Source organism: Merops nubicus, unplaced genomic scaffold (genome assembly GCF_000691845.1).
Source record: "Merops nubicus isolate BGI_N331 unplaced genomic scaffold, ASM69184v1 scaffold31299, whole genome shotgun sequence".
In the NCBI taxonomy this organism is placed as follows: domain Eukaryota; kingdom Metazoa; phylum Chordata; class Aves; order Coraciiformes; family Meropidae; genus Merops; species Merops nubicus.
The window spans coordinates 1-12,659 of record NW_008632139.1 but is presented as its reverse complement, the minus strand read 5'-3'; the positions used below and the strand labels follow the sequence as shown (position 1 = coordinate 12,659).

Below are 12,659 nucleotides of genomic sequence, written 5' to 3'. Positions count from 1 at the left end.
TGGTATAATATTCTATATAGTAGTTGGAGATTCTTGTGTGTACTGTTCATGAAGACTGTGTAGGCTTCCCATGAAGAGAACTTGCACATTTTTCACACCCTGAGTTTGTCAAGTTTGTGTTGGAAGAAGTAGCATATGGTAGGTGTAACTCTGATGTTTGAGTTTTTCTGTAGATGAAATTGGTGCCTGCCTTTCCTGCTGGGAATAGCATGACAGGGCACTAGTTCTTCAGCTCTGGAAGACTTCTTTTAGTTTTGAAGTGCCTGAGAAGTATGAAAAGTTAATTCTGTTTGTCTTTGATGAATATTGGAGAAATACTAGAGCGCAGCACCTTGACTTCCGATGTTCAGGCCTTGTTTGGCTCAGTAATAACAAAACTACTGCAAAATGGCTCTTTGCTGCTTCTGGGAAACAGCTTTGGAACTGGAGCAGAACTACCAGATGGGAAGGAACTTAGTCCTGCTTCCAGCCTTGGAACACAAAGACTGATAAGTGTGTGCACTACCACTGGTAATAGGTGGGGAGGATGGGGTGAATAAGTCTTAAAAGGATTTATTTTCCCCTTCATACCCTCTTTTACAGATAACAGAAGGCTTTTCATCTGATCTGAAGAGAACTGGCTGTCTAGTTGTAAAACCTGTGCCTGATTCTGTTGCTGGACAGCTCTTGCTCATAGCTCAGTGGGTGGCTACAGCAGTGCCAGTGATTACAAGAGCAGCTTTAGTGGTGTACCCAGTTTGTACACCTCTGTACCTCCAGTCTGTGTTCTGCTGGAGTGCTGCCATCTTTTGAGTCTGCACAAATCTTGACAGCCCCAAAACCTTCAGCTTGGTGTTCACGAAAAAAGATGGTGCCCTCAGGAGGCAGCTGGTTTGGGCCACGTGTGGGCCTATGAGCAAGACGCAGCATTAGGTTGTCTTCACAAATATCTGCCTCAGTTTGTCCATCTCGTTTGTATGGCATTCATTCTTGTGTTACACCTCACAACCCTAATTAGTGGCAGTAAAGTGGTGGCTGATGAGCAAAGACCCAAACAAAACACAGTAACAAAAAGCAGTGGATCCAAGTTCCTCTTGTTCCTTAAGGGAACACTGACACCTCTTCAGGGCAAACGCTGTCTCCCCAAACCCATCCACGTATTGCCAACCTCCAGCACTGATGTGATTTCTGGTCCTGTTGGGTTTGGCTGGGCATGTCTCAAGAGGACATAGTGTAAATGAGTTGGGCACTTTGGATTCTTCCCACCTCCTCTGCCCCTCCTTGGGCTCAGTGAGCAGCAAACTGGAATGTGCTGGTAACCAGTGGGGTGTGGTTTTTATCCTTACCTCTCCTGGGTGTTATTCTCTGGTGGTAGTTTGCAGTAGTTCATGGTCAGGTATGCACTCGGCAATGGGTGGAGGCACTCACTGTTATTTCAGTGCCTGCTGCCTGAGGTTTATAGATAGTTGTGTACAGTAACTCATGAGCAACAGGCTTAGATTGGTTCATGACTTCAGTGCTGGGTTTGTTGGGGTTTTTTAGCTCTCCTTACTAATAATTGAAACATCCAAATGATAGTCTGCGTGTTTATTTTTCACTGTTCTTATGACTCCCATAAAAATTGAACTTTGCCTTTTGACAGTGAGAGCTTGTGAAGTTTTTTGCATTTTTAAAGCCTCTCAAATTTGGATTATTTTCTTGTCTTGCAGGCTGCTATATGGCAAGCACTTAACCACTACGCTTACCGGGATGCAGTGTTCCTTGCAGAAAGGTTGTATGCAGAAGGTATGTATTTTGCAAATATAAAGTTGATGCCTTTTTTTTTCCAATTTTAATTTAGGATTTTTGAGCCTCTGGTCCTGCTTTTTTACTCTTGTTGTGATAATAAAGTGTAACTTTCTGCTTGGGGAAGATGGAAGAATGCCTTGCAGTTAGGCTGGAAAATCAAATCATGTGACAGGAGCAATGTTATTTTACAGTGAAACTGCTTTAAAAAAATTAAGCTCAGAATTGTGTGTTTAAGCACAGTGTTTATAGTGATCTGTTGTATGGTATCAGATGGGAGAGAGTTTGTTTTTAATAACTTCAAACTGTGCATGTCTTTCAAGGGCACTGGAGGATAGATGCAGTAAGCAAACTCTGTACATTGTCTTGACAGTGAAAGCTGTCTGCTAATAATGCTGTTCAGGTAGGCTGACTGGTGTGTTAGCTGGAAGAGATCATCTTGTGATGATGAGAGAAAAGTGTAGTGAAGTAGAGACCATGAGAATCAGAACCTATAGAATAGTTATCTCCTGTGGAATTCTTATTAATTTTTACCTCATTGTAATGTTGTCAGATGAAGGATGTCCTGGATACTGAGCAGCAGGGGTAATGCAGATCTGTGCTTTTCCTGGGTCCTTCAAAGACAGCTTTCTTCTTGTGTTCTAGTCCCTCTTCTTTAACCTTTCCTCCATGACCTCAGATAAGCTTTTTGTCTTTCTCCTTGATACTGGCATTCAACTTTATTCTCTGTTCTTTCTTCTCTATTCGATTCTATTCTTCTCTATTTTGAAAGAGATTGAAAGGTATTGTCCCCTAATCAATAACATGAAAAAATAACAACCCAACCCTTAAGCTAAAACATAAGCATAATATGATTTCTCATGTTAAACAACGTGAGCTTATAATGTGAATTAAACTGTATAGCCCATTTCATGCTCCATGTTTTGTAATTAAATGTTTTGCTTTCAGTGTTTTGCCTGACATGCCCACAATGCACTTCTTAACAATGGAAGCACAAATCTAATTTTTTTGGGGGGGAAGACTTTCCTCATGTCAAGATTACCCATGAAATTTGGAGTCTTCTGTCTGGTGTGTAAGTGAGAAGTGTTGTGTAGAATGTTATAGAACCTTAGAACCTAGGTTTGCAAAAAGGCAATAGCTGTCTAGGGTTGACATGTCTCTCCTGATTGCAGCACATTGTCAGATGCAGGGAAATATTGATTGAAAGTAATTGCCAAGGATGAAGAAATGAAGAGACTCCTATTTTTGCAGCAGCCAGGAGAAAAATATATGACTTGATACAGAATAACACTCTGCAAGGGTACTTCAAACAGCTTTTTTTCAGTGGCCAACAGTGCTGAGAGAGAACAGCATGATGCTGTTACTTGGTTCAAGCAATTACCTGCTAACAAAACATCTGGCTTCTGGTTTAAATAGGTAGTTCTACTGCAGAGTAAAAGCTGCTGAACTTGAGTACAGTGACTCTGTATTTGCAGGAGTGATTTTTACCCTGAAAAGATGTTCTTTTAAGTCCACCTGCAATTACTGTCCTTGTGGGGACATCTGTGGCTTGGTAGTTTCCCTGAACTCAAAGTATGTTAAACTGATAAAAGAGTTGATTTAACTTTTTAATTTTCAAAAAGATCTTGTGGAGTTTTTAGGATAAAGCTAATAAAGTGCCTTCCTTTTGAGTCTTCAGTTTCCATTGTCACCATCTGGGTGATGACAAACTTAAAATAGTCCATTTTCAGTGCAGCAAAGGATTTGAGCAGCTTGCCCAAAGCCAGTTTTGTGCAATGGTTATACTGATTTTTTTCTGAAGAGTTCCACGTAGGTATAGGAACAAACATCAGAATTGTTTCTTTTAATGCTGTGTTCCATTTGCATTAGAGTGTGGGTTTCTTAATTATTTGCAGATTTAAGTTGCTTGTCTCTATGGACAGGCTTTGATTTAAAATACGTCATTGTGTAGGAGTGATTTGGGTCTAACATTTGGGGCAGTACAAAGAATAGAGTAAGCCTGTGCATTATCTGTGAGTGTATCTGCTTATCTCCTTTTGGCTTAAAACCCAGAAAACAGAGTTAAAAGAGTCATGCAGGTATTTTACAGTCAGCTTAGTGCTCAAATTCACCCCACAGCATGGAAGTGCTCGGTTTGCCTCACAAAAGTGTGTTCTCTGTTTAAAGTTTCAACTGATAATTTTGCAGCAAGGTTTTAAAGTCACTTCAGAAGTTAGCTCTCTGTCCTTTGTTCTGTAATCACGAGTGAAATCAGCAAGGCTGACCTCGGGCTTCAATCTGGATGCCAAGCCAAACTCTTTGAATAGAACAGTCTCACTGTGGTACAGAATTCATCCCTGCAGTGGAAGTGTTGAAGGAGACATCAAATCTAAATACTTCCAGTTTCTACAACAGAGAAATGGTTTTGGCTTGATTATTCTTGTTCTCTATTAGAGATTATTTTTCCTGAAACTTGACTACTTCATTCAGAACTTTGAAGTTTGAGGACTCAGCTTGGGAGGAGGATTTATAGGAGAGCTTGTCCCTATCATTGCTTCCTAACATCAAATAAATGAAGCATCTGAATGATAATGTTAAGCCATGTTCCTAAAGAGATAGTGAGTGTAGGCAGCAAAAAGGTCAAGACTTGATGTTGGGGCAGAGGTGACTAATAACTGACTGACTTTAGTAGTCATTAGAATCAGTACATTTGCTCCACTAAGTCATGTGGAGATACAGCATCAAGTGCTGTAGGAAAACAACAGAAGTAAAGCTGCAAACAGGGAAAAAGCACTTGAAATGAGGATTAAAACTGTTAATTAGGCTACTTAGGCTGAAATAGATCTTCCTTCTGAAAGTTCTCATACTTTCTAACAGCTGTTGTTGTGCCAGTGTTTATGCACTGCTTAAACTAGTGTAAAGTGGTACTGGGGGGGTGACAATACTCTGGGCTCAGTCTTGGTGTGGCCAATGAGTTTTTAAGTAGTTCTGTCCTACCAGGAATGACTCCTTTGCTTAGCTTGCTGTTACTTTAACAATCTGGCTAATCACTTAGATTGGGGAGCCAGAAGGATCAAAGTTCTCCTACAACAGTAGATGTTGAGTTGGTCTGCCTCTACAGGAAAATGACACAGGGAAATTTGTTGTATGCTGACAAAGAAAGAAACACACTTCATTCAGTGATGAATTTCTCTAAATATCAATACTCCTTTTCTTTTATCTCGTTCCTAGCTGGCTTTTACTCCCTGCACTCAGATTCCCTGGATCAAAGCAGTAAACAGGCAGCTGATGATTTTAAAAACGTGTGTTTTGTTTTGCAGTCCATTCAGAAGAAGCCCTGTTCCTGCTGGCCACGTGTTACTACCGCTCAGGAAAGGCCTACAAAGCTTACAGGCTCCTCAAGGGACACAGCTGCACTACTCCCCAGTGCAAGTACCTGCTTGCAAAGTGTTGTGTGGACCTCAGCAAGTGAGTCAAACTTTTGTGTCCTGTCCAGGGTTACAAATGCATTGTTTTGGTTTTTTTTTGTTTGGGTTTCTCTTTGGAAGCTGTAATATTGCATAAACTAGCACTTTGTTAGTCCTTCAGCTCTGAAGGTTATTAAAGTTCAATTAACTTTGCTTTCAGATAGGGACCTAATGAACTTTAGCTTGTATTGCAGAAAGCTCTAAAAGGTATCAGATAGCTTACAAAGGAGTTCTCAGGCTGTGCTGGGGGAGAAAACACTGACTGCTGAAGTGACTTAAGGAGATTGAAGGTCTTGGAGTGCATTAAGAAGAGTGTGACCAGCAGGTCTAGGGAGATTCTCCTCTCTCTCTGCCCTAGTGAGGCCACATCTGGAGAACTATATCCAGTGCTGGGCTTCCCAGTTCAAGAGAGACAGGGAACTACTGGAGGGAGTCCAGCAGAGGCTACAAAGATGCTGAGGGGCCTGGAGCTTCTCTGTGCCATTTTTGGCTTGGTTTTGAGTGATCCTCTTTCAGTCATCAATAACAAAGTTCACTTTCTTTAGCATAGGTAACGTGAAGTTTGGAGCTTCACACAGGAGGATGTGATTATTTTGCAGGGTTTGTGACCCTGTTCACGTGTAAGCAACACGTAGGTCTCTGCAGAGGCAAGGGGGAAGCTCCTTAGCCTTTGATTCTCTTTAGGAGGCAAGTCCTCTGGCATCTTTAGAGCAATGAGGATGTCTTGACTTGTGTTTCTTTTGACACTTTTAACACTTTTGGAGCTATTAGGGTGCAGGTTTCTTTACATCTTCCATTGAAAGGGAAATCATGTTAATACTCTGCTTGGAAAGGTCCCAGTGGAATATATTTGAAGCTGATTGTTCCCTCCCTTGCTTTTGCAAAGTCTGGTTTGTGCATGTAGTACATTAGCTTCTGATTTCAGTTAGGTGGGATTTCTGAAACATTCTTTAGAATTTATTAAATCTGTCACTGCTGTTGGAGTTAGATGAGCTCATTTATACAGATGTACCTTGTTTTCTTGTGGGAATGGTCTGTCCTGATAGAAGCATCTACCCACAAGTATAATTTCAAGTGGAGGCAAGAAGTGATGATTTGTTTGTGCAGGTGTCAGTCTCAAATGCCAGAAGAATGCCTCCCATCCCCAGAGGTTGTATGAAGTAATTTTCAAGCCTACCAAGTGGTGCTGCTCACTGCAGGTGTGGGAGATGCAAACAGAACTTGTCCTCTTGAGCCCCTCTTGCAAGAAAGCAAGGCATTAAAATCCAAAATTTGTGCCATGTCCCAGTACTGGCCATTAGCTGAGTGCATGGAGCCTTACAAATTGTATTTCTTGGGAAACAGCCCAAGGAAGTCTTGCCTTAGCCTGTTACTAGGTAAAGTACCTTCCAAAATGAAGTGTCTAGAAGACTTTCTTGTCCTCCATTTAATATTCAACCTAAGATTAGTTGCCTCTGGAAAAGTCATGTTGTATTATGCAGCTCTGCTTTTGGAGTGGTGGGGGATTTGGGGGTTTTTGTTTCTCTTCCCTCCCAGTAGAGAAGCTGGCTTCAGAGTACTGCAGACCTCTGTGGTGCTGGAGGAATCCATCCCAGATTTAAAATTCATTTGCAGGAACTACTTTGTATGTGGTTGGAAACTTGTGAACACTGACAGTGGATTTCTGTTTTTGTTTGCAGCAGGGTGAACACACTGGACTACCAATACTGTGAGCCTTGTAACCCCTTTAAACCTCTTGTTTTTTAAAAAGGCTTGCAGAAGGAGAGCAGATCTTATCTGGTGGAGTGTTGAATAAACAGAAAAGCCATGATGACATTGTTATGGAGTTTGGTGACTCTGCATGCTTTACACTCTCCTTACTGGGACATGTCTACTGGTAATGTTGTCTTTTAAAATTTTGCCTAATAAAGCTTGGGGGGTGGTTATTTAATCAGTTTTAGTCAAATATATATTTAGTCACCATGGGGTACACCTGTCTCTGGGATTTTAAGCTACACAATTTGAGTAGGATAGATGCAGGTGGATAGTTGTGGGAGCCATCTAATTTGGGAATGCAGAAATGGGTTGTGTTTCATCCAGAGCTTCTGTCTGACTCAAAACACAAATTCCTCTTCTCCAGGTTGTCAGGAATATCATCCAAAAGTCTGTTGGGTTTTTTTTAATACTCTTGGGTTAGTTGTGTATTCTTCCATAACAGAAGCTCTCAAGGCCTGTTTCTCAGTGTTGTCACTTTGATTTTTCTGTCTCTAGTTTACAGCTGTAAAGCTGTAACCTGCAAATGAAAACTTTGAGGACTGCCAGTCAGAATAACTTTACACGTTTAAGTGTTCTGCTTTTGCCTAAATACAGGAAAGGTTTCAGTAAATGTGAACAGACTGGGGGGTTCTGGGATTCTTCCCTAGTATATCTATTCTCCAAAAAAATTATTTCAGAAGCTGCTGTCCTTGTAGGCAGATGTGGGCTAAACTGAACACCTAAGTATTTTGTATGCAAAAATCTCATCCATAGATACTTAAAATGGCTGGAAGGCTCACAATCAGGCTGCTGTTTTCCAAAAAGAAAAAAGCTGTTTCAAGGAACAGCATCTTTCTAAAGCAGAAATTCTCAAGCTGTGCTAGTGCTTATGTAACTGTCTAAGTAATTTTCATCTGTGTCTAAATATGTCAGATAACTTCAAAAGAACTCAATATTACTCAGTGGCCTCAAAAAATGAGGGATGTCGCTGTGACTCCCCACATGTTTTTGTTTTTCAACTCCTTTTCTGGAATGCTATCTTGAACAAAAGTGCTGTTCTGAAGTTTCCTGTAAACCACTCACATTGTTTTTGCAGCAAGACAGACCGGCTTGCCAAAGGATCAGAATGTTACCAAAAGAGCCTTAGTTTAAATCCTTTCCTCTGGTCCCCTTTCGAATCGCTGTGTGAAATAGGTGAGTCTGTGGGAGTGTTCCACTAGTGGAGATGGTTTTTGTGTTTATGGTTATGTCAAACTTTCTGACTTTTCCAGCACTGTATGGCAAGGTTTATTTTACTCGTTGTCCAGAACTAGTAAGGAAAATGCCAGCAGAATTCTTTGGGAGTGGCTTTGTGAGCAGTAATGCATTTAAAATCCTTTGCCAGTGTTTAGAGCTTTTGTATTGTTTTCTTCCAATTTCTTACATACTTTCAGATTTAACAATACCATATGTTTTCAAACCTATACTTAGTAAATCCTTAGAAACTATGCTTCTGAGAATAACTTGAAGCAAGTCTATTTTTTAGTAAACCAAATCACCCAGAGTTTTGTAGTAGAACACTTTTGATTTAGCATATGGGGCTTTAAAACAATTAAATTAGAATGCACCCCTTCTAAAATATTTTGTCCCTTGTCTTCCTTGTTTCAGACTGAATATTCAGTGTATAGACTAACTCAGGAATAACTCTATTTAATAATCTCCTTTCAATCTTACAGGTGAAAAACCAGACCCTGACCAAACATTTAAATTAACATCTTTACAGAACTTCAGCAGCTGTCTGCCTAACACTTGCACAACGTTGGTGTCTAATCACAACATATCCCACAGGCAGCCTGAGTCTGTCCTCATGGAAACCCCACAAGACACAATTGTGAGTTTTGCTGCAATCATTGTGTTTAAAACAGTCTTTCCAGCTTCTCTGAAAAATGCTAATTGGGAACTCTGCTGCGTGGGTATCCAACTGCTGCCTTCCATTTTTCAGGAGCTGAACAGAATCAACCTAGAATCCTCCAATTCAAAATATTCCTCCTTGAACACGGATTCTTCTATGTCTTACATTGACTCGGCTGTAATTTCACCAGATGCTGTCCCTCTTGGGTCAGGAACTGCCATACTGTCTAAACAGGCTCAAAATAAACCAAAAACTGGGCGGAGTTTACTGGGGGGACCTGCAGCTTTGAGCCCACTAACTCCAAGGTAAGTCCTTGGGATGGACAGTTTCTGGCCACAGCTGTGCTGTTGGTAATGTTTGTGATTTGGAACAGGAACAACGTCTGGTGCTGCACAACATACTCCAAGGTGCATGTTGATATATAATGTAAATAATGCTGTTTAACTTTCTCTTCTGCAACTTCAGTATCTGGTCCTAGTGCTTGTCCCTTCTGTTTTTTTTAAACAAGCAGTTGGTAGTTTTGCTTAGAAGGGAGGAACTCTTGATTCTCTGTATTGCTTATTGCTATGTTCATGCTGGAAAAGTCTTTCAAGGAGGATGTTTCTGCTCTTCAATCAACTCTAAAGAGCATTTCTTGAAGAATAGCTCTCCCAAAGAGCATGTAAATATATGTTCTATCCTATAGGCCATTCTGGAAAAGTCTTTCAAGGAGGATGTTTATGCTCTTCAATCAACTCTAAAGAGTATTTCTTGAAGAATAGGTCTCCCAAAGAGCATGTAAATATGTTCTATCCTATAGGCCATCTTGGTGGTTGGACTTGATGATCTTGAAGGTCTTTTCCAACCTTAATGATTCTATACTCTTATTTAAACAGTCTTATGTTATGAGCCATTAGTCCTTGGATGGTCTGGGTCTGTTGGTTATTATGCAGGCAGGCAAAGAAGGTTCTGTATTTCTCAATTTCTGCACTAAGTCTTTTCTGTTGAAGTCTTGTATAGATGAGGATAATAAGACATTAGAGGCTTAACATAAATCAAGTAGTTCTGAAGTAGAGTGGATCTTCTGAGTCTTTTAACCACAGAATCAGGCCAGCTCTCGTGGTCTAACATTCAGACATTGACTTTTCCTTTTCATTTTGTCCTCAGCTTTGGAATTTTGCCACTAGAAACCCCAAGCCCTGGAGATGGATCCTATTTACAGAACTACACAAACTCTTCTTCTGTAATTGATGTGCCACCCACAGGAGCACCTTCAAAGAAGGTACCTTGCATTCTGGCATACAGTTACTGCTCTGAGTTCAACACTGCAGTGTGCTTTAAAGGGGAGTCCATAATGCAGATAAGAATTGTTGCATGTCAGCTGAATTGTGCTGACAGAGGGGAGAACATGACTTGCTCACTGTTCACAATTTGTTTTGAAAAGCAATTTGAGTGTAGAACTGATGGCAACCCCATTTACTTATGGGAATGGTTCAGGTTATGTGAGAATTAAAGTTGTGTCATTTGCATACAAAGTCTGTAAAAACAGGAGGGGAAAAAAAAACCCAACCAACCAAAAAAAACCCTCAAAACAAAAACACTAAAACAAGACCCACAAAAAAAACAAACAAACAAAATTACACTCAAACTCCCTGCTCTTACTAACAGTTATTTAATGCAGCAAAATAAAATATTCACCAGCTTTTATATATATATTTTTATAGGTGGGGGGTACAAGGAGCAGTTTATTTTTAATTTGTCTGCAGCTGGTCAGGTATTTCCCTGACAAAACTTTTTAGATTTTCCTGAAGTGTTAGTTAGATTCATTGTAGAATAGTCAATGACATTGAAATGACTGTTTCTAAAGCCTCAATAGTGTTTTTTTTACTCTGCTCTGTAAGAAACTGCTGTAGTTGCCATAGTGACAAGTGAGAGGTGGAATGTTGGTGACAGTTGAAGAACTTTGTTCCTTACTAAAAACAAATACCTTGAGGATTCTTCCCTGCATTTTTAGTAAACCAAGAAGTTGCATGAAGGTTACTAGTGTGTTACAGGTGGCCAACTCTAAAGTATACTCAGTGCACATAATAGTGTTGAATTCCTCAAAAAGTGAGCTTGAATTTCCCCATTTGATGCTCTGAACAAATCAGCTGGTGCTCAGTTTGTGGTGCCATTCTGCAAGTCAAATTTGGGAGCTGCTAAAACAGTCTTCCCTCATTGGCCCAATACTTAAAGAATAAAAGCCAGTAAGTGGATAATGTTTGTTTTTCTTTGGATGGTCTTCAGTGTAGTACTCATCTGCATTTAATCTTGAATGTGTGCTGCATGATAGATGAAAAGCTTTGGGGAATCAAGCCCTGTTTGCTGCTCCTGTTGCTTTGCTAGGTGTGATGTGCCAGCCCTGAGGTGAGAACTCTGCTGCTCTGGGAGAACTCTGGGCAAATGCTTCCTGCCCAGAGGCATCTGTCCTGCCACCCAAACACAAACAGTTAACACACTTCAATAAACAGCTTAGCATTTCAGCTTTGTCCAGTGCAAATAATTACTTGGCCAGTTTCATTTCTGCTCTTCAAATTAGCAAGTTAGAAAAGCTGTAGTTGGAGCTGTGGCTAGAATGTGCATGACTTAATGGAGGCAGTCTCCTAGGAAACACTTACGTAAACGAATGAAACGTTAGGATGGATCCAAAGGCTTCCTATCTGAGTGGGCAACACACTTGCTGGCTGCCTAAACTCTCCTCTGATAACAGAGAAACTGAGAAGGGAAGGACAGAACGCTAGAAGTCAGATAATACATAAACTGCTGCTGCTTTTGCTGTTGTTGATCCCACTTACTGATTTCCAGTGTGTTAAAGAATATCTCTTCCAAACAGCCATCACCAAGTTGAATTTTAGTTTCCCTGAGCCAAACAAGAGGGTTTAAGCTTTCTTTAAAAGGCAGGGAGGGGAAGACCTGTTCTGAATCCTTTGTAGGAAGTCTAAGCAGCAGACAAATCTTGATCTGAACTCATTGCTAAGGTCTCAGATTCACAGTTATCACAGCTCTAAGTTCCCACACCTCAGCTGTGCCAGGGTAGGCACCAAAGTGCATGGTCTAACTTTCTGAAGCTAGAAGTCAAGGTTTTGGTGCTAAGTCATATTCCATGCTTGTAACCTGTGGCAAATAAAAGGTACAAAAAAAGTGCATGAGCACCAGTGTTGCTCCAGTGATGTGCAGTTACTTGCTGCACCTCAGTGATGTGTTAACTGCTGAATGACTTATGGATGTGATTGTAATATGGCAATTCAAAAATCTTCCCCTTTCCATGATTGGGATTTCTTGTACAACTTTCTGTGGAGAAGGAACTTGAAATATTACTGTTTTTCTTGCATAAACATCCTACTATATAGCTTCTTGCCACTAGATGGAGATTTCCTATCTTTCAAGTGCTGTGCACAAAGTTGGTAAACTCAGTTGATGGCATTTTAACAGGGAGAAAGAGAAATGCTTTTGATAGGCCCCCCCTTGGAGAGGGGGCCCCTTATGTTTAGTGAAAGGATCTGTATTTATCCTCCTTTATGCAGTGCTTGACAGGCAGAATGGATTTGGTTTGATAGAGCAGAGATTGAGACTTCTTAGTGACATAATAACAAACCTGTAGAAACTTTGTGTTGTGCAGACTGTCAGCAGGATAAGCCAAGCTGGAACAAAATCTGTCTTCTCACAGAGCGGAAATAGCCGGGAGGTCACTCCAATTCTTGTTGCACAAACACAGAGCTCTGGCCCACAGACAAGGTAGGGGGAAAACCCAAGAGATCATCTTGGTATCACCTTTTGCATCTCCTTTCTTGAAGGAATTTGGGGCT

At 40.7% G+C, this 12,659-nt stretch overlaps 1 protein-coding gene across 1 annotated transcript; it reads left to right on the top strand.

The window, feature by feature from the left end:
• Positions 1-1,688: 1,688 nt before the first annotated feature.
• LOC103780197 (cell division cycle protein 27 homolog) lies at positions 1,689-12,588 on the top strand (the record flags this gene model as incomplete). The annotated part of the gene is made up of 8 exons (XM_008947853.1): positions 1,689-1,764; positions 5,064-5,211; positions 6,961-7,086; positions 8,041-8,138; positions 8,660-8,814; positions 8,926-9,140; positions 9,982-10,096; positions 12,473-12,588. Coding segments are annotated over 8 exons (1,049 nt in total), but the record flags the coding sequence as incomplete, so codon positions are not given.
• Between the last annotated feature and the right edge of the window lie 71 nt (positions 12,589-12,659).